The sequence below is a fragment of the Calonectris borealis genome, chromosome 4 (assembly GCF_964195595.1).
Source record: "Calonectris borealis chromosome 4, bCalBor7.hap1.2, whole genome shotgun sequence".
In the NCBI taxonomy this organism is placed as follows: domain Eukaryota; kingdom Metazoa; phylum Chordata; class Aves; order Procellariiformes; family Procellariidae; genus Calonectris; species Calonectris borealis.
In genome coordinates, this window is record NC_134315.1 from 79,128,901 (window position 1) to 79,150,687 (window position 21,787).

General features: G+C 36.4%; 1 protein-coding gene across 1 annotated transcript in view; it reads left to right on the plus strand.

The window, feature by feature from the left end:
• PRDM5 (PR/SET domain 5) overlaps positions 1-21,787 on the plus strand; it is an 87,068-nt gene that overhangs the window by 34,251 nt on the left and 31,030 nt on the right. Inside the window, exons 9-14 of the mRNA XM_075150254.1 lie at positions 1,466-1,550; positions 2,822-2,979; positions 6,654-6,740; positions 8,212-8,305; positions 14,131-14,291; positions 17,576-17,669. Coding sequence (XP_075006355.1) covers positions 1,466-1,550; positions 2,822-2,979; positions 6,654-6,740; positions 8,212-8,305; positions 14,131-14,291; positions 17,576-17,669 — 679 coding nt within the window. The remainder of the gene's footprint in view (positions 1-1,465; positions 1,551-2,821; positions 2,980-6,653; positions 6,741-8,211; positions 8,306-14,130; positions 14,292-17,575; positions 17,670-21,787) is intronic.

Here is a 21,787-nt window from a genome sequence, read left to right on the forward strand (position 1 = left end):
AGTTGAAATCAGACACTTGTATAGTGTTAAAGCACAGTCTGGGTTCTGATGTATTAAATATTATGTTTAAGAATACCTTACAAGTTATTTCAAATAATTGTGTTGGGGGGAATTCTGATAGCACTTGGTTGCAGAATTATGTAAACTTGAGTTGACAATCTAAGTAAAAATTTAGATCTTTTGGGAAAGGGTAGAGTAGTAGATTGTGTGTGCATATAAGAGAAATTTATCTGAAATGCAGCTGGGTAAACAGAATATTTAGAATGAATGGTCTTCATTTGAGCTTACTACCTGATCTGTCTGAGCATTTCGCTAAGTGTCACTGTCCAAAGTGTGCAAGTCTGCAGAGACTGTAGGAAATGGCATAACCACTTTTTAGTTTATTAAAACATTTAATTTGCTCTAAAGTTAGTTTGTGAGTAGCAGCATGAAAACATGGTGAGGCAGAATACTTACGGAGAATCTCTGTTTGTTTGTTTGTTTGTTTGAAGTGGAAGTCTTAGTTGAGTTTCTTTATTGTGCTGTCCACAAATGTTTTTCATTAGAGTGTTGCGTTGAACCTTTAATATTTGTTATTTTTAGCTGCTAGATTCTCCTACAGAAAGTCTATAATGTTCTCCAAAAAAGCTTTACGAAACGTGATCTCTGCCTGGAAGTTTTGCTGTCTAAGGCTGCAGTTCCAAAAAGCTGAAATGTATGTTCAGTTGCACTGGAACTAGATTAAGGGGAGGCTGGCGATGGCAAATGTAATACAGAGCTGAAGGTGAATGGTAATCTTTGACAGGTGGAGAACTTTGTATATGTTGAGATTTTGGGGAACAATAAATAACACAGGATTTTTTTTTTAATTGAGTATCAGAAGTTGCAGCTCTCAACTGCCTCTTCTGTTTTTCCAACATTTAGTCCTTGATGACATTATGTGCTGTGATGTTGAAAATCCCGCTAATGCTTACTGCATTTACAGTTTAAGAGACACTGCTGCCCCTCCACTGTCTTGCCTCGAAAAGCTTTTAAGAGAAACAATCTTTAAACAGTTTGATAGTAGTTGTTTTTTAAAATTCTTATAGCAGTTATGAAGTAGTTACTGAGTTATTTTTACTTATGTCTTACTGACTAGAAGGAAATGTTCTGAAAAGGTATTCTGCATCTACTGCATCATGTTTTTCTAATGCTTTCATAATAATGGTATTTTAAAATGGATCTAATATTGCAAATTTGCATAACCTGTGTTTCTAAATATAGTTTTAGTGATAATTTTTTGTTTGCAATTATGAATATTTATTTTTTGAGAGATACTGTTGTTCACCAAGGGACTAGCAAGGGGGAAATCACAGAATGTTCATGAGTATTAGTATAGCTACTAGCTCAGAAATAGTTACGGTCTGTTAGAGAATTTCTGTGTATGTAAGATGTTTGATCTTGTTTGAGACACATATTTATTTATCATTAAACACTCATTTTGCAGGTCCATGAGATCTTTGAGTGTCAGGAATGTGACAAGAAATTTATTTCGGCTAACCAGCTGAAACGCCATATGATAACTCATTCAGGTAACGTACAAAAATAACACAAACCTATATATATGTGTACATGTATTTAATGTATATTGGATTTTACCTGAATTAGTTTCTTATAGAAGGCTTGATGAATTCTGGGTTGTCCTGAGCCGTTCAAGCAAATCTCAGGTTCCAAGGAAACCATCTAAGCTATCCTTTCTAAGCCTTTCAAAAATCTGAGTATAATGCTATAGTCTTCTTCCTATTGCTGCTTTGTCAAGCTATTTTTTCATGCTAGCTGGGGTAGATGATGTCAGTTATCTGGGATGGGGCAAAAGATTGCTACTTGGCTTATAGAGGAAGTTAAGAACCGGTGGTTGAAATTACATGTTGAAGAGAAGAGGATGGGTGCTGGGGTATGTTGTCAGACAGAGATCTGTGATAAAAAGGGAAACGTTCTTTGGACTTGTGCATAAAGTTTTCAGTCAGAGGAAAGCAGGTCATACTTCACACCATTTCATAGACCACACACAAATATTTCATCGTGCCTGTTGTCTGCCAGAACAGGTCACTGTGAGCAGGGATTGGCCTGTCCATAGGTTTGGCAGTATGACACAAACTGGCTCTACCAGGATTTCTGATCACTGCAATCTAGTTTTTCTATGTCTTTCACCGGTGATTAGAAACATCACCCAACACAATGGAAACACAAACATTGTTCTGTCAAATACATTAGCATTTAAAAAATGCAGGTTTTTACAGCTGCACAGGCTTATAATTGAACTATTTTCTTGGTATCAGTCTGCACCAAAAGCTCATTTCTTGTAACATAATCTATATCTCAGAGGCTCCTAGCTTTCTTTTGACACTTTTGGATGAGCATTAATGTAGTTAAGTTGCAGTCACCAGTTGAAGCATAAAGGCTTTTTGCATAGGAACTTTTGGTTTTGGAAGCTAATATGTATATTGTTAATTAAGTTTTAAAACATTTAAACTGTCATGCCCTCTTTCACATTTGTAATCTGGAAACAGAGTTTTCCTCTTTGAAGTCATTCTCTTTTGATTTAAGCTAATTAATCAGAATTTAGTTTTAGCAATGATTATTGCAAAGAATGTGCCAATTTCTTGAGATACACCATGGCTCATCTTTTGTGAAGTGACTTAACTGTCTAACATAAAGGGCATTAGATGTCTTTCTAATTGGTTTAATCTTAATTGGGTTGACTTAATTGCAAAAATCTCTCTGAGGAGATGACTGTCTCTGCCTTTCATCTTCTCCCCCTGTATAAACAGGAGATTAAATGTCCCCCACTCATTTTCTGCAGAAAAACGCCCCTACACCTGCGAGGTTTGCAATAAGTCCTTCAAACGACTTGATCAAGTGACTGCACACAAAATAATACACAGTGAAGATAAACCTTATAAATGCAAGCTTTGTGGAAAGGGATTTGCCCACAGAAATGTTTACAAGAATCACAAGAAGGTAAAGCACTCTGCTGTTGTTGTTTACAGGTCTGCCAGCCTCAGATTTGCAGATTTTTTTTTTTTTCTTTTAAGTGGTTCATCATTAAGCTCTGGCATGCTTATAAACATGGGATTAAAGTATTGGAGAATGTATTTTTTTAGTGTTCTTTGTTATATCCAAAATCTCAAAATACTAAATGAATTCTAGTAAAAAATAAAAAGTGAAATAAGCAGAAGGAAATCACAGTGGCTTGGTTAAAAGCATCAAATAAATCCCCATTTTGACTTTTCTGGGGGTTTTTTTGGTTGTTTTTTTTTTTAATATTAGGTAATCAAGTTAAAAATGTAACTGATCTAAAATGTCTTCCTTTTTTTTTTTTTTACATACCATATTTGGATAAAACTAAGTGTAGTCCTGTTGCAGTCATTGTTGGACTTAGCAGCAGATGCTTTCAAACAATGCTGGATTTGCACTGGGTAGTGTTCACACATTAAAACAACATCAGAAGAAATGTTACCTACAAAATAGGCTCATGGAGGGATGCTCCGCTTCTGTTGATTTAAGCTCAAATCTGCTTGGCCTAATTTCTACTTTGCCTGTCATTATTTTTAACCTGGGGTTACATTTTTAATGGCAAGGCTGTATCCATGACTGCTGTTTGAGAATTACAAGACTGTAAAAAAGAAAAAAAAAAAAAATTACTTGTCTGGTTTTGTGCCCCGTATTTGGAACCCTTTGCTCTTTTTTTCTTTTTTTTTACCTTTACATTTTTTAAATACTACCCCTTCCTTTCCCCCTTTTGATGAAACTGATATACCCATACTTACAAGTCTTTCGAAGTTTGGCTCATGATATATGCCATCTGGGAATTTGGCACAGGATCTTTGCACCATCTCTTGCACTTTCCGCCATAAATCATGTAAGAGTAATAATAATACCTCTCGTAGGATGAAATGGCGATGACTTTCTAAAACAGAAAGCATGCAGAAGCCTGCTGAAGGACAAGATTAGCTCCCGTATATGCTGTGATTGTATCTTATGTTTCAGACTTTATTAAGAAAATGGGGCAGAATCTCACAAATTGGATATATTCTAAGGAAAATGTATAAAATACTATCTGGAAAGATACTTCTATATCTTAAATGAATACTTTTTACATGTTTCCTTATGTTAATTTGCAGTTGATGACTGGTAGGGAGTTTGGGCTGAAAACAGACTTCAGGATTAAGTATGAATGAGTAAACACTTTGACCCAATCTTGTGTTTAAAACAGCAGCACCACTAGCATAAGCAAGGATTAGACGCTCCACTTAATGGGAAAAATCCTAAAATTTAGACAGATTTAGTGAGTACCTAATTTTGACAGAATTCCTTAAAGCATGATGGAGTACTTATTTCCCAAAACTGTTTGCGTATAGTACTGGCTGTAAATCAACCCTGTCCTATAATGAAACAAACTTATTCCTGTGTTTACATAAAGTTTACCCAAACAGCTGTGAATATTCATCCATCCACATTTAGGTCTCTAATTTCACTTGCTAAATGAAGAGATGAGCATGAGAGACAGGAGACTGACATAGATGTCCTGAATTGCTTTTTTAGACATGCCTCTCTCCATTGAGTAAACAATGTAAACAGGGAGAGGTAGTAGATAACAGAGGGGATGTGTATACACAAAACCAATTGTAAGGTGTAAGTCAAGCATGTGGTAGTTTGGGATGCCAAAATAGTTTTAAGTGCCGTGATTTTGAGAGGGCTGCACTACTACTAGGGGAAGAGGACGATAGTTTTTTTGCTTGTTCACAGCAATGTCGATCCAGTAACAGTGGAAATTTAAACCTTTATTGTGTATCATACTTCTATGTATTTCTTCAGCTTGGGTTTTTAATGATTCGTTAGATGTGTATTCCTTTAAGATGTCCTCCTAGGTTTCATTTTCTTTTGGAGGAAGAGAAGTTGGACTCAGAATAATTTCAGAGTGCTTTTTTGAGTTCCGGGTTGCAGTTACTGTGCTAGTAGCAGGGAGCTTAGAAACCTGCAGTAGGAATGATGGGTATAGTAGTTAAAAACACTTAAATCAACAGCACTTAACAGAAAACATGCTTTCAAGTTTGAGAGCAACACGCTTTAAAAAACTCTTTGGGTTTTACAGTAGAGCTACATACTTTTTATTTATAATAAGAAACAGGATACATATACATTTTGTGCTTTTGAATTCTTGTTTTGTGTTTTAGATGGAAACTTGTTGTTGCTGTTGTTTCTGTGATTCCTTCATGGGGGTTATTTAATCTGATTTTGTGTTGGAAGTATCAGAATAAAAATGGCTTCCACAACATGTGCTTTTAAACATATTTCAGGTGTGGGTGAACGTTGGGTCATTTCAAAGGTGCAGAAGGAGATTAGTTCCTCACATTTCCCAGGATTTCACTGGGAGATAGACAGTAGAGTTGCTAAGAGTGTATCTGCTCTGTTCAGTGGAGCATTGTGATGTGAACCCTGATTTAGCACTCATTACATACACCCTTATAGCTACAGATCTGAGAGGTAGGAACTGTAAGTCTTTCTGTGGTACCTCTCTGATGTGCTGCTTCTGTATACAAGTACTACACTGCTCTGTGTAGGTGCATGTGCAAGCTTGCTTTGTCACATGCTTGGAGATGGCAGCACTGGGAAGTGTTATGCGATGTGGAACTAGCTCAGATGTCTTTTGAAAAAGCTCAGACTATATGACTAAGTGATCATATGAAGAATACAGTTCCATTTTTGTGACAAGGGAAGAGAATAGTATCTGAAATTAAGAGGAAAATGTAGTATTGGATTGTGCTACAGATAAAAGTAGTCACCTTTCATCCAGGTTAGATTGGATGAAGGTGCATGTTCTGTGCCATAAAAGGCAGATTACTTCCATACAGGAGGAAGCGAAGTTTTTGTTCCATCTGCTCCTTTGTTGCGATGTATAGAGGATGAGTTCAGAGAATAAAACATGAGGATGTGACAGTGATCAGAAATAGGTCAGCAGACACAGGATTTTAAAGGGTTTATGGTTAATCCAGGGTTATTTGGTCCTGGGGAGCATAATGAATTGAAACAACTGTATTCCCTCAGTTTCTCTATTGGGAATAAGTAGCCTTGGGCTGAGTTTAAGCCTTCACAAATGCTATGGTGGGAAAGGCTGCCATGAAATAGTCCATAAGAGCCCATCCTCAGTTGCTTTGATCGTATGGCTGTCCCCTGCTCTGACTGAATGGAAGCCATCTCTGATCTGGAACCTATTAGTAGGACAAGAAAGGATACTATTAGAACTAATATACTCGTTTGGGGGGATATTGGGGTCATTGAGATTTGCATGGCTTTTTGTAATAGACCTAGCTTGTTTCTGGACCATTCACAAAAGAGGCAGATGATCTGTGTACTGTTGCATGTGGGTATGCCCAGTTAGGTATTTTTAATTTGTAGTGAAGTTAAGATGCGGAGATGAATACTTGTATTTTGACCAAAAGACTAGGAGAACTGTCAAACAGATGCTAAGAAGGAATTCTGTACAAATCACTGTGCTCTTCAGAACTATCACTCAAGTGGTGAGTGTTCTAAAACAGGGCATTTTTTAAATAAACAACATGAATTTTGCGCTCGTGAAAGGTGCCAGATTGACAGCCCTAGAGACTGAACCCTTCTATTTATCCACAGAACAGGTACAGCACAGACAGCAGCACTGCGAGCTTCCCCACAGTGTCTCGTCAATATGTCTCAACCCTGTTCTGGAGGAACCACCTGTTGAGGTGAGAAGGTAGTTCAGTCTCTTCATGTCCTGTCAATCCTTGGCCTGACTGCTGAAACTGCAAAGCAGGGTGTCAACTAATGCAAACTGTGATGTAAACCTGTAGAAGCTGGACTGAAACATTCAGCGGATTTTATGCAACGTGTGGTATATTCCACACATTTGATGGTGCTCCAGTTGCCTTTTTGCTTTAAGTGGCATAGGCTGAGGTCAAGGAATTGACTTTGAATCCAAAGCCTCTATATACCATTGCAAGTACTCTAATGTTTTGGTACCGTTGTGTATGTAAGAGGACATTTGTGTTAAAAACAATCTAGGTTCAAGGCCCTCAGTCTACATCTAAATAATTATGCTGACTCCCCACAGTCCCTTTTTTTCCTCTGTAGTTTAAGGGATAGCTGTAAATGTCATGTGGTATTATGAATAGGAGAAATAGATTATGTAAGTATGTACTATGCTAATATTTACCTTTAGTCTACAAAATTAACTCATTTACCTAATTTCGTGCATATTGTAAAACACTTACTGTCCATCCCCTTTTCCTCTTGGCATGCAGCTTCTACTTAAGGTCCTTGTGAGCTAATACAATGTTTCGACACTGATGCTTTAAAAATTTTCATTTCCTCCGCAAAAATAGTAGGAAATTGGGTAGATAATAAATTGTACAGATTAATTTACTATTTACAGTGGGACAGCACTCAATAACGCTAGGAAACAGGGGAAGTACTTTGAAATTTACAGAAGTAGAATGAAGCTGGATGTTTCCTAAGCTCCAGAAAAGAAACCTGCTTCAGCAACTCTGCAGTTTGAGAGATTCATCCAAGCCTAGCCTTTTATTTTACTTATGGCTTTGAGGCTGTTTCTCAGCTACAATGAATTTTTCTACAGGAAACAAAAATCTCAGTACTGATGCTTCTATGTTTTTTTGGTTTTGTTTTTTTCTTTTTTTTTTTTTACTTTTAATACAAGAAGCTGAAACAAGGATATGTGAGACTAGTCTCATGATTTGAGAAATTTTCTTTGCCAAATTTTAGATACTATCTAAAGATAATCAGATCAGTTTTGCCTTCAAACTTAACTGAGAAAAAGGGGTTTGTGTACATGTGTTTGATTTCAAAGCATTTATTCATATGAGTAGGTACTTAAGGCCAGTGTTAGTACTGATGAAGCAATACAACTGAGCCTTGTAGGTTTTTTTCCTGGTTATTCTATGTTTTTGATTCTGTTTACATGCACACCTCATGTAACACTTCTGAGGACTGGGAAGGTATATTTAGTAGGTAGCTGCTATGCTGACGTTCAGGATTCTGGATAATGGCAGAATGATTGTTTTAATTCTTCATCCCCTGATGTTTCCAACTGCTATGATATCCCCTCCTGAATCCAGTCTAGAAAATTAGCTATAATTACTGTAATGGCAGCTAATTGATTTCCCTGACCCTTTCCTCTGACATGTTGTCTTTCATCTGCAGACCCATTCTGAAGAGAGACCATTCCAGTGTGAGGAATGCAAAGCTTTGTTCCGAACGCCATTCTCTCTACAAAGACATCTGTTAATCCATAACAGTAAGTGCTAAGTCAGAGAGGAAGAAGAACTTCCTCAGTTCTCACATTTGACTGAGAAAAACAGACATATGGCACCTTGTTCCAATATGCAACTTGCTATGTTAAATTAGTTTTAACATTCAACTCTAACCCCAGGGAGTTAGAAAATTCAGAACCAAATTCAAACCTTGTCTTTAAAATGCACTTAAATGCAAATCCAAATATGCTGTAGAAAATCTAGCAATGGTTTGAGGTCTAATGACAAGAGATTTCTTTCTGCATTAAGTGTGATAGTGTCACCTCCATTTTAAGAAAGGAGAAGTGGAAGCAGAGATAACTTGGTGGTTTACTCGGCTTTTGTAGGTAATCCGGTTTAGAGCTTGAAACTGAGATTCTCTCCTGTGCCAGTCCAGGCTAATGTTTCCTGCCTCTGACATAGAACTAGCAGCTCAGAGGAATGTTGTGGCCATTTTCGCTCATGAGTAACTTGTTCTTGGCATTCTGTACTGTTTTTTAACTGACTGTGTAAAGATTTGTTTTTGGTGGAATTTTCTCCGTCTTTGATATTTACAGAGCCCTAAACTACCATTCAACCATGTGAATGTCAGCAATTTAGATTTTAGAAAATATTCATGGTCTAAAATCCTCGTAGCTTAGAAGAAACTTTGATTTGGAGAATATTTACGTTGGTATAATTAAAACAACTACAAACCTTTCTTTTTTTAATCCAGTATAACAGTGTTTCTGTTAGATGAATTATTAGACTGGTGTGTTTAGTTTGTTCTTTTACAATTATCTTCCAAAGCTTCTGCAATTTCACAAAGCATTGAATTTTGTAAAATCTTCTTCCAATGTTAAATATTAAAAATGATGGGGGGAAAAAGTTAAAAACTTGTGTATTCTAAAGAACCAAGCATTTGCAAGATATCCAAAAGCAGTAATTCACAGTATGCAGAATTGTAGGCTTGGTAAAGGTCTCTCTAAAAACATATACTTTGACCTTTTTTTTTTTTCCAGAGGATGGAAGCTCAGGAAATTTGAGGTCTTTGAGTTAGGCTTGTGATTTGTGGCAGGTTTAGCTGTTCCTGAACCACCACTATTTAAGCAAATATTAAAAATATCAGACAGTGAACTGCAGCAGCACAGACATTGTCTAGTGAGTCCTCCTTGGTGCAAAAGGAGACATGTCTTGCTGAGGGGCAGAGTAGGTGTTTGAAGGTGGTAACTTCTGCAATCTTTGCTAAAACTGTCTCCAAAATGCGTCAAAGCCTTAAACCGTTAATATTTGCTATTTTTATTAATCACAGGGAAGATTTTTAAACCTTTTTTTCCTACTTTGGGAGAAAAAAAACCAACAACTGCTCAACTTAACAAGGAAGCCTTAATACAGCAGAATATAAGCAAAGCTTTTATAGTCATACTGCATCTCTCTTGTCTGTACTCCTATAAAAGAAGTGTTGACAGACCAATAGCAAAGTGAAAAGTGAAAGTCGTTACTAGGATGAACTGAAGAATAAACTGTTTTTAGTTCAAGGCTGTGATTAAAACAAGGGGCTCTGCTGTTGTCTGAGAAGAGCTTGTGTTCCCAGTGAAAAAATGTAGAACTCTTCCCTTTATGACCTACCTCTGAGACTGACAAGTTATGCTGCCATGATAATGAGTTTCTCATATTTGAAATAACTCAGAATTATAGGCATTGTCCTGCCACAGCTGGATGATAGTCGCTCTCATAGCACTGAAATATACCTGTTCTCTAAAGAAAGGAGAGAAACAAACCAGAATCTCTAGATGTATTTAGCTGGCTTTACTGTTCTGTGCTATAGGAAAGAAAAAATTGTTTGTGAAGCTTGAAACTTCTAGGAAAAATTGAAGTTCAGCCTACATCATATGTTTTTTTAAAATTCAGTATCCCCTTGTTGTGTTAGAAGCAGGCACTCTGCAGAATGATGTAGAATGACTTAAATTTTATTTTACGAATGTAATTTACTGGAAGAAAATTATATTTCATAAACTCATTTTTCAGGTGTTCCCGTCTTGAAATTGGAAAAGGCATCATGGATATAGCTTTCAAAATTCAAGATCAAATATGTCTAACAAATAATAAAAAAAAAAAATCCAAACTCTCTTTTTTTCTCCTAGGTTCTAGCTGTGTAAACATAACTTGTTTTCTGAGAGTAAGATAAGCTTTTTCTCTTAGGCATGCTGCTGGTAATACTTTTAGTAACTGTGTTTTCATTATGTCATTGGCAACGCTGGGGCTAACCCTTTATTCTCAGCTGTAGTGTTTAGGAAGGATATATGATACATGATAAGTGTATGGTAGCTCATACTTGGGTAATACTAGCTCATGAGGCCCTAAGAGACCTGGCTAACAAGAATGAGTAACCCTGAGCATTCTCACTTGGGTCATTCAGTTGTCTAGGATTGTGGAGACGTGCGTGAACAGGATGGCATTTGTTGAGAAGGACATCATCCTTTATATATATTTGCTTTCCAGAGTAAAAATCTACATGCAGAATGCTTGTTAGTAAGAGAAATACTAATTGGCTGTTTCTACAGGCGTCAGCAGAAGTGGGTACTAAAGATTGCTCATTTCAAGTAAAGCACAAGTAGCCCTGATTTTCATTATCTTGTTTTGCCATAAGCAGAGTGCATCAGTGGAGTAGATAAAGCCAGTCCCAGGAAAGACACTCACATTATATTGTGTATCTGTGGGGGAAACCACTGTAGGATATATTGTGTCAGTGCTGTGTTTCCATCTTTGGAGGCATTTACAGATCTTGATATCGTAGTTTCATGTCAAGTAGTCTGAAAAAGTTTCCCTCCTTCAGTGGTTTCAAGAGCTGAAGTCAATGATAATACACTTTCTTGTTTTCTTCCATTATCTAGAGTGCCTAGGCCTGAAGAGAATCTATGTATATCTTTTGCTATTTTATTTTGTAACAAACCTCTTGATCTAGCACAGTGCAAACCTGTTGACTGAAAATACATGGATGTATTTTCCATGGAAAATTCTTTCTTTACTTCTTATAAATTAATATTAGAAATTTATTTGGTAACTTTAGTATTACTCTTATCTGCCAAAGGCAGTAGAAAGAGTTGGTTTTTGGCAGTGATAGTTCTTAAGCAACAGGCATGTTCTTACATTTACCATATGAAATCTGTTTGTTCTTTATCACAACAATGAGGTATCATTAAATAGGTTGCATAGCTCTGTTTTTTCTGCAGTCTTCTACAAGAGGATTTCCAGAGCTGCTCAGGGAGTTTTAGTACTCATATCTTGTTGCAAGTGATTTAGACTTTTGCTTTATGCCTAAAGTTGAGGAACCTTCTGAAACTCCTTCCATAGTTGTGTATTAATGTGTTTGTTTTTTTTTTTAAATTAAGTTTTCATGTATCTTTGTCTATGGTTTAAAATAAAAAGACAAGACATACAGACTGTTCACTCACAGTGACACAACTGTGAGTGGAGATAGTGTTCTGATGGCTCTTCTACAATGAGAATAGGGTTTCTGCTAAATAAGGAAGCTGAGGAGAAACACTGATTATTTGCCTTCATCCAGGATAACATTTGAAAAAATACTCAATTCTAGGCTTCCCATTACTTTGCATGTTGAAAAATTTTGCTAAACTGAAGCCAGGACTTGGCTAAATACATAGTTGGCATTGCAACTATATATAGTTGAAGAGTATTATAATGTGTACACACAGAGGAGATATGGTTGAACAGTATGTTAGTTCTGAAATTCCCTGACTTTGGAGGTTTTTTATTTGAAAATTGATTGATCTTTTACTACCTTATTATTTTTTGTTGTTGTTTGAAAGTCATTTATCTTCTCAAATCATAATAGAAGTGCAGTACTGAAAATGATAGGAAAGGTTGCAAACAAAACTTTACCAAAAAGGACAAATCCTTCTGAAACTCAACAAATGTTGAATTGTGTCTTAAACCATAATGATATCATGTAAATTTATGGAAATCATACAAATATTTCTTACTTCAGAAGACATGGCAATTTGTTCAAATTATGTCTGGTATTGCTTCCTTTTTTTCAGTTTATTTTCAGACTTGGAGCTAAGTTATTAAGAGACGGAAAGAAACAAATGACTACCTAAAAAAAAAAAAAAATCCGTGAAGTCTAGAAGTTCTTATAAGAAGTAACTTTTAAAAGAAATTACTTGAATATTTTTCCTTTGTTGAAGCAGTAGAAAAGTGCATGTTACTTTAGTAAAAATAGTAATGACTTCACTTTGTTAGCAGGGTAGTCTCATGTTCCCAAGATGAGGACTGAAGTGATTCACTGAACAGTTAGAAGCAGTATCAGTGTTAAAAATCCACATAACAGCATATTAAATTACATCCCTGTTGACTTTGAAAATTTTTCTGGATAGCTACACTGAAAGTATTTTAGGATAAGACAACTTACACTCTAACACCTTCTTGTGTCACCCAAGACAAAACCACTTTTGTTTCCAAACCAACAGAGAATGAGAGGTTTGGGGTGGGGGGTGGGGGTAGTTATGGTTGAGTTATGAGGGAGAGAAGCAGGTTAACTAGGCTTTGGAATGTCTGTGAGTACTTCAGGCACCACTGTATTGATAAGCTTCACTTGCATGTATTACATGTATAATATATAATAAAGGAAAAAGTTTTTTGGTGCTTCAACATGTAGCATCAAATCGGCTTTAATATGCAACATAATGAAATCAATTTCCATTCATATTGGCCTTTGCACTGGGACCAAGGTTGGGATGATTTTATCCTTTAATGAGCTATAGCTCATTAATAAGTGAAATAAGTGTACCTCTACATGTGCATTAATAAGGAAATAAGTGTACCTCTACATGTGCATCATTGCTACTGGAAAAAGTAGCTTGTGCTTATACAAGTCTGTATCTTATTCATATGGATCAGGAGGCTGCAGATCAGACCTGTGTCCTGAAAAATAAGAAATGGAGGATAGTCCTTAGATTATGGTGATCTTTCTTTGTGATGTAACTGCTTGGAAAGCTTTTTGGGATATGGGCACCTGATTCCCAGTTTAGGCTGTGGATTTCTGAATGAATGCCATGTTGCGGATGTTTAACTTGTAATTTTAATCAAGAAGTTAACAAATGGAAGAGAATATTCTTTTCTGCATTCACAGTAATGATAGAGAAAAGGTTCATTGTAATGATTTCTCTGAAGAATCACTTCCCCCCCACACCCAAGAGATGTATGCAGATTTTCAGAATACAATGTCTCTTCCCCTCTCTTAGGTAATTCATTGAATTTTAAAACTATTAGCAATATTAACGTGGCCTCTGCCATAACCTTCAACCAAATCACCTGAGTTTGAACAGTAATACTGCTATAACACTTAAAAATCACTTCATCTTTGTCATATGAGTTTGCCTCTATTGATGTGGATGAGATAGATTACTCAAAGCAAGTATTTCTTGTTTTGAGAATTCTTTTAAATTCAGGAAGATGTCTTACCATTTAAGTTTCAAAAGATGAAGCCTATTTCATCTTTTTGCTTGATACCATAAAAAGAGTCTATTACTGGAAGTGCTGATAAAACCTGTGCTCTGTTTCACTGGAAGCCATTTCCACTGGTTGCTATTTCACCTCTGGCTATAGAATGTAATATCACAATTCTGGCTATGTTGTTGTGATGACTGCTTTCTACTTTCTTAATTTCCCAATGACATTTTTACCTGATGTGATATTTCTTTTTTTTCTGTTCTCAGGACCCAGCTTTTCATTTGTCCTTGTTGCTTTTATTCATTTTTCTGAAACAATAAACATTAGTGTATTTCCACAAAAATCTGGTATCTTTAAACCTTGTTTTTCTCTTTATAAGGTGAGAGAACCTTCAAGTGTGATCATTGTGATGCTACTTTCAAAAGAAAGGACACATTAAATGTTCATATTCAAGTTGTACACGATGGACATAAGAAATACAAGTGTGATCTCTGTGACAAAGCTTTTGTGACACCCTCAGTCCTGAAGAGTCATAAAAAAGTGAGTAGAATCAGTTCTATCATATTCATTCCTTCTGTGCCCTTAAGGTTGTGACTAAACTTAAGGCTTCTGCATTTCTGGCTTTTCAGTAGAAATCTGTGACAGTGCTTAACATTCTAAAATGCTTATTACAATAGTGGGATTATTGGTGGCATGCAGAATCAGCAGCAGGTGCATACTTATAAATCCAGTGTAGGTACTCCAGCATCAGGTGTGTAGCCCGATGGGACTTGCTGCACTGCTCTTACCATACCTCTTTCCACCGATCTTTACAATGGAATTGGGGTAAACTTTAGAAGAAAGCTTGCGCACTAGTTTGGCCTGAGGTAAGATTTACGTTACAGGGAAGAAATGTGAAGAAAATAATTGAATCAAGAACAAATCAGCTGAGGAGAATCAGCTCAGGTGTTGCCATGAAATGCAGATTGTGAGAGTGCATGTATTATTTGCCATGTAGTATGCACTTCATATGTGCATGTAAAATTGTAATAACAAAAGTGAGTGTAACTGAGTTACTTGGTACAATATTTGCAGCACATAATTATGGTGAGTACTGTGCATTACAACACAAATCTATATTTAAAATTGAGGAAAAAATGTAAGGGAGTCTTTCAATGTCTCTCCAACCCTACTGTCTCTTACAGGTGTGGGAACTAGCACACATCTTTGGAGCCTAAATCAAATTATTGGCAGATAGCAGACTATTGAATTCTCTAATGTAGTGGACAGCACTGCCTCCTTAAAGTGTTTGATTTTTAACATGTTTACAGATTGCAAAAAGTAATGGAACCAACTAGGAACAAAGTCTCTTTGGTTTCTTTTGTGATCTTTTAAAGGTCTTGGTCTTCCGTTAAATGTATGTAAATGCATTTGCTGTCTGTCTCTGTCTTCAGTCTGTTTTAAATGTTGCTTGTCTCATATTTAATATGCATTAAGTTACTTACTAATTATGGTTGCTGGAAAATAAAGTTTCTTGTGATTGAGTGACATAACTGTATAATGAAAATGTATTTCTCCCAGATACACTTAGTGGAAGATTTTCAGCTGTGCTTTAGAAGAACTAGAATGACATGGGGTTGCCTTGTTGGTACTTTTCAGTACATGTACTATGAGATGATTGAGATTCAAATAACCTGGTTCATCAGTTGTTCAGCCTCTGAAATCTGTTGAGTTTTGCTGAAATAGGGAGAGAACTTTATATTATAGGATACTCTTCCTCTCTTCTGTTATATTACTTTAGAATAAGGAGTATGAAAGAACATTTGTTTTTCAAGCCCGAATATATTGGTCTAAGGAACTCAAAAATAAAGGGTATACAAAATAAACTTGCAGTTTGTTTCTGATTATGTTCTTGGGGAGCAAGACTTTAGGAAGGCATAGTATCTTTCATTAGACAAAGTGATTGGTTTGGAAAAAAACAGATTGTTTTTCAGACGTACAATCCTTACGTTTCATCCTTATCTACTGTTTTAATCACTTGAGTAACACACCTAGCCTATAATACTGATATGTTGATCTGAGATTAACTTTTTGTGAAGGATCTTGCCAAGATAGATCATAAGATCCAAAAATCAAAAATATTACCTGGAATCATTGATGAGCTCTGCATAATTTTTTAAAATTCTGTTCCTCAGATTCCTTTCTGAAAAATTCAGTATGACTTAACTATTTCACGTTAAAAACGGCCATATACATATATGTATTTGTATTTTAATGGAAAGCAGCTACTGTTTATCGTTTATCCCTATTCCTTCTTAATTGTAATTGTTACTGGTTTGTGCTGCTGTCAGACTAGGACTAGCTGTATGTTTGTGAGCCTTGTAGTTGTATCGCTCCCGGAAATCCCTTTTTGTTGTTGTTGCTGTTGTTGTTTGGAATGAATTAATAGCTGTCTGTCTGCTATCTCCCAATGTTGCTGTTAGAGATATAAGTGATTTCTGAAGAACTCTATCCTAATCAAGAGGGATTTAATGTTCGTATTCCTAATGTCAGGGAATGAAAACTATGCAAGTCCAGTATTGAATTGATATCTCATTCACTCTTCCTTGAGCTGCAGCATAATATGTACTATGTGAGATAAGGTTTTTATGTTGTAATGAAAAATTTTATATCACTTCAATGTCTTTCATAAAAATAAGAATTAATTTCCCTATCTGAAGAGTCATATGCAAAGCTTGAAACCCAAATTGTCAGCTGTACGTATAATTTATTTGTTATCTTTCCTATCCCATTTAGATTAAGTTAACACTTATAAATGAAGTAATCCAAAATTCTCCACTAAAAGAGCAGTCACAGTTATAAGGAAAAGTTACTCAATAGGCTGATAAATCTTCAGTTCAGAATTAGGCATTGAAAGTACAGTGTGAAAAATGATGAGAACTGTGTATGTAACTTACTTCAAGGTGGTCTTGCTGTTCACCACACAGGTTGGATGGAAGAGTTTGTGATTATTTTTTTTCTCCATTTTTGAAATAATTCTTCTATCAGCAAGGCATTCTAGCCTTAAAAGCTTGATTTCAAAAGACAAGCTCAGTGCATGATTTCGTGTTAGTGACAATTACAATATACTTCTTGTGATCAATTCTCTAAATGCAATCTGATTCCAGCATTTATTACAAACTAGATAGGATCCAGTATGCAATTTGTGTTGACTGAAATCACTGAGAATTTGCAGTTCGAAGGATTGTTGTATGTCATACTTCAGATGAACTGATGGCTGAGTTCCATTCATATGTGGCAGTCAGAAATCATATGCACAAATCTCCATAGAGATCTTTTAAAGCTCCAGTTCAAGTTTGCCACAGGAAAAGTTATACTAGGTTAGGTAAACTATTTTCACTACACTTCATAATGTAATAAAATTCTGTGAAATTAAAAGCTTTTAAAAACAGACCCATTTGTGAAGATTAATTTTATTAGGTAACCAAATTATTGTTTGCTGGTTGAGAAACCACTTTCACAGATATCAAACTGAAAAACAGGTGTCTTATTCTTGCAATCATGAAAATACACAAAGGTGAATTGGGCATTTTTAATAGTAACTATTTAGGAAATAGTAAACTTAGGAGCTGAAAAGCCAGTTTATTTTGCCATTAATAATGAGATTTGTTTAGAAATTTTAGAAGAAAATTGAAAGAACACCTATAGCTAATTCCTTAGAATCTATGCCTGATGTGATCGTATAAAATATATAATGGATACAATAGTGGTCAAAATATTCCATGTTTCAATTCTTTTAAAGCTATGCTGCAGCTTTCATTCTTGTCTTTCCCCATCCCGTGTAGACTCACACAGGAGAAAAAGAGAAGATTTGCCCATATTGCGGACAGAAGTTTGCAAGCAATGGAACACTGAGAGTTCATATTCGAAGCCACACAGGTACAGTGTTGTTTATTGTAATAAACAGGGAAGACTTTCTAAATATATAACAAGGTATCTGTAAGTATGTCCACAATTTGTCTAGCTACAAACAGAAATGCAAATTTACAGGTAGGCATAACACAGCATCTTTTTCAGACATTTTACCTGCTTAATATGTAAAACCAGATTCTATTCTCAACTGTAATTATGTATGAATGTGTGTGTGAGAGAGAGAGAGATATATATATGAATAGTTATATACATGTATATACAATATGAGTTCATTCATCTCTGTGGCTGCTAAGGTGTTTTGAAACTCTGATTTCATATTAATATAACTTCTGACCTTATCACAATCTGCACGTTACCCAAATTAGAATGTTCTACCTTGAGTATGCTTTAACTCAAAATTTATTTTCCATTGCAACATCTGACTTATTCTGCTAATCTCCTAATATTCCTGGGTCTGAGTTATGTAATTTATTTTATATTGCCACCCAGATTGCCTTACTGTTTCCCTATCATGTTCTATACGTGCTTCTGTAAACACACTGAAAATAAATTAGTCATGTTGTCATGTTGATAGGTTTAATTTTGTGAACTTACGCTTTCATCCAAATAAGTGGCAGGCAACTGAAAGGGGTTTCTTTGTGATAATTTGTTTCCAACATATAATGGTATAGATTTGCCTTTGGCAGTCAAAGCATCAGTTAACGAATAGCCTTCCTATGACATTCCATTCACTTCGCATAAGCAAATTTGGTTTGCAGGGACATGACAGAATTGGTGTTTTTAATCATTTGGTTTTCTACTATGTTTGGAAAAGTCTTAATTGCTTCAGTCTATCAAGACCACCTGTTAAGATTACAGGTTTTACTAGTGTTGTGGTTTAACCCCAGCTGGCAGCTAAGCACCACACAGTCGCTCACTCACTCCCCCCCTGTGAGATGGGGGAGAGAATCGGAAGGGTAAAAGTGAGGAAACTCGTGGGTTGAGATAAAGACAGTTTGATAGGTAGAGCAAAAGCTGTGCACGCAAGCAAAGCAAAACAAGGAATTCATTCCCTGCTTCCCATCAGCAGGCAGGTGTTCAGCCATCGCCAGGAAAGCAGGGCTCCATCATGTGTAACGGTTACTTGTGGAGACAAACGCCATCACTCCGAACGTCCCCCCCTTCCTTCTTCTTCCCCCAGCCTTGTATGGTATGGAATGTCCCTTTGGTCAGTTGGGGTCAGCTGTCCTGGCTGTGTCCCCTCCCAACTTCTTGTGCACCCCCAGCCTCCTCGCGGGTGGGGTGAGAAGCAGAAAAGGCCTTGACTGTGTGTAAGCGCTGCTCAGCAATAACGAAAACATCCCTGTGTTATCAACACTGTTTTCGGCATAAATCCAAAACACAGCCCCATACTAGCTACTATGAAGAAAATTAGCTCTATCCCAGCCAAAACCAGCACAACTAGTTTTTGATATATTAGATTTTTGGATTTGAGTGCTATAGACATTAGCGAATTTTTAACGTGGTCCTGCAGTCAGGAAAAAAGGCTAAAATTGCCTTTTATCTTTAGCTCTTACTCTTTACTAAGTTCCATGTTTGGAACATTTATCCCTCATAGCAGCTGTATAAAACCATACACGTATAAGCCTGTATATGCATTCTGCTCAGGTGGTTCACGTATACTTATAGTCATAGACACAAAAGACACTGAAAGTCAAAGCTGGCAAGACCCAGAATCACAATGCAGCAGTTCTGTCCATTCCTCCTTTTTATTCTTTTTCTTTCTTCCACAGTTCCACCTTATCAACTCCTTTCAAAGTCCTTCCTGCACAATCTCACCTGTTCTGTCTTTCTCTTCAGTCTTCTGTCCCGTAACCTGTGGGTTTCTCTTCTTTTTTTTTGACTTCCTGAAGATGCAGAGGAGAGGAAGAAAAAAACCTCCATCACTCCTGTGGTATGAGGTTTTAGAGAACCCTTGAGGACCGTGCCTTTTTGGAAGGACCAACCACTTATCCACCTGGGCTGTACTTTAATGAATCAGGTAGACAGATGTAAAAGGAAGCAATTCAATAGTATTGTTTGTTAGTCACTCAGCACATCAGTCCAGGCTTCTAGGAATATGACTGCCTTGATTTCTAATCTGTGTAAACTTTTTTCATGAAGTTATTTTGCTGTTTTAATTATGGATATTTCTTTACCTTCACCTTGCCATCCCATGAGGAGGAACTACATTACCCTTGAATTTTCTGATATTTTGGCTTACTAGATTTTCATGAAAATTAGGACTTTTATAGATTCCCCCTTTCCTCCCCCCCCAAATGCTTAAAGGAATATCAAAATGTTACCCTAATTCTTCATTAAAATCTCTGGATTCACATTCCAATGTTTTTTGGAGGCAGGTCTGCTTTATTGCCTTTACTCTAGTGTGGTGCTTTTATTTTTTCTTATTTCACAGGCCCTTTCCTTAAACATTAGGTATGTTTTCTGTATACTGTCGATGTTATACATCAGTTTGCACACAGTAGAAGGGCCCTAGTTTTTCAAGTTGATTGTGCAGATATGGGAAGCTCTTGGGGAAAATGCTTTATAGCTGTCTGAGTGAAAACGCTTTTCACTCATGTACTGCTACCAGTTACATTTAATGTTTCAGCTCTCTCAAGCAGGCTTTCCTAAATTTAGGAGTTAGGCTGAGGTGAGTTTCATGAAACCACACACCAGAGACCTCTAACCTTGACTATAGAGCCTTGCAAAATTTGTAGTCACTATTATACGAGAAACAGTAAACTGTGACATTTTGAACTTACTTGAAGTAGAAAGACACTGAAGATTTCCAGTACGTTTGTAAATTAAATACGGTGGGAGAAACCACCTTGCCAGGATATGACACAGATTGGAGTTACGGGAATACGCAGTGTGAAAACAACTTATGAAAGAATAACTCTGCAGAAGGAGGGAAACTTTCAAGGCCTCTTTCTTTACCTAAAAAGCTAGAAGCACTCATTTTAAAGAGAGTTACTAATGCAGGAAAAATGCCTTGCTAAATTCATTTATGATGACCTGTGATAAATAAAGTCTGATCCTTTCCTCTTCCAGTCTAGCTGCTATTGTGATATCAATCACAGTTTTGGTGGAGAATTTTGTGATTCACAAAATTGTGTGAGAATCAACTGAAATACATTTTCATGATTGTTTTTGATGTCATTCTATTATGATTCCTGACCATTTCTTGACATCCTGATGAAACGTGGGAAAAAGAATAAAAAAAAAAGGGGGAGTTGCTGCTAAGTTGTGACTTGTGGTTTAAAAAAAAAAAATCTACAAGTTATATGGCAAAATGCCTTATGTGAGGTTTGGTGAGAAAATGCTATAGTTAGATTCATGTTGTACTTCTGGAAAGGTGGTTTTGACTTGTGCTGTACCTGAAGACTTCAGCCAAGTTGCTCACGATCATAATATATGCAGACTAATCACAAGAGGAAATTGTTGTCCAGTGTTCAGTGGGCCTGAGGAAGCATAGCTTTCTGAGGAATAGCTTGCATCATTTCCAAAGAAAGTAAAGGTAGTTGGTGAAGGGAATCGGTGTCAGCTGCAAACAGTACAAAAAAAGTTGAGTACTCATTTGATGGCTTTTAGTAATAAAGTTCACTGCATTGTGAAAATGCAGGGATTTTCTGAGCAGTAAGAAGTTTTCAGTTCATCAAACAGTGGGGCCACAAACTTATTTTGTTCAGTGATGGATGTTTGGTTTCTAAATGTTGCAGTATTGAATACTTCATGCTCTTGGTATCTATTAAATTCTGTGGTTTTGAATTAATCAATTCAAAACTGTGCCCTCCTTTTTTTTTTCAGTCAGACTTCAAAGTATCACTTTTCATTGTGAGCTAGAAATGAAAAAACCAGCCACTGTCCGTTTTCAAGAGATGATTCATCTTTGTGAATAAGCCTTCAGCGGGGGGGCTAAGCTTTTGCTGCAACTAAGCAGTACACCAGAAGTGTAAATATTGCGAAGACCTTCATGTCTTAGTGATTACAGCTGATTATGTTTGAGGTCCTGGTGCAGACATCGGTGTTATCCCATTTTGTGTGCATGTGGTCAGCTAGACTTTGTTTCATTAGCTACTTTGAATAAGAGGCTTTGTTCTGTA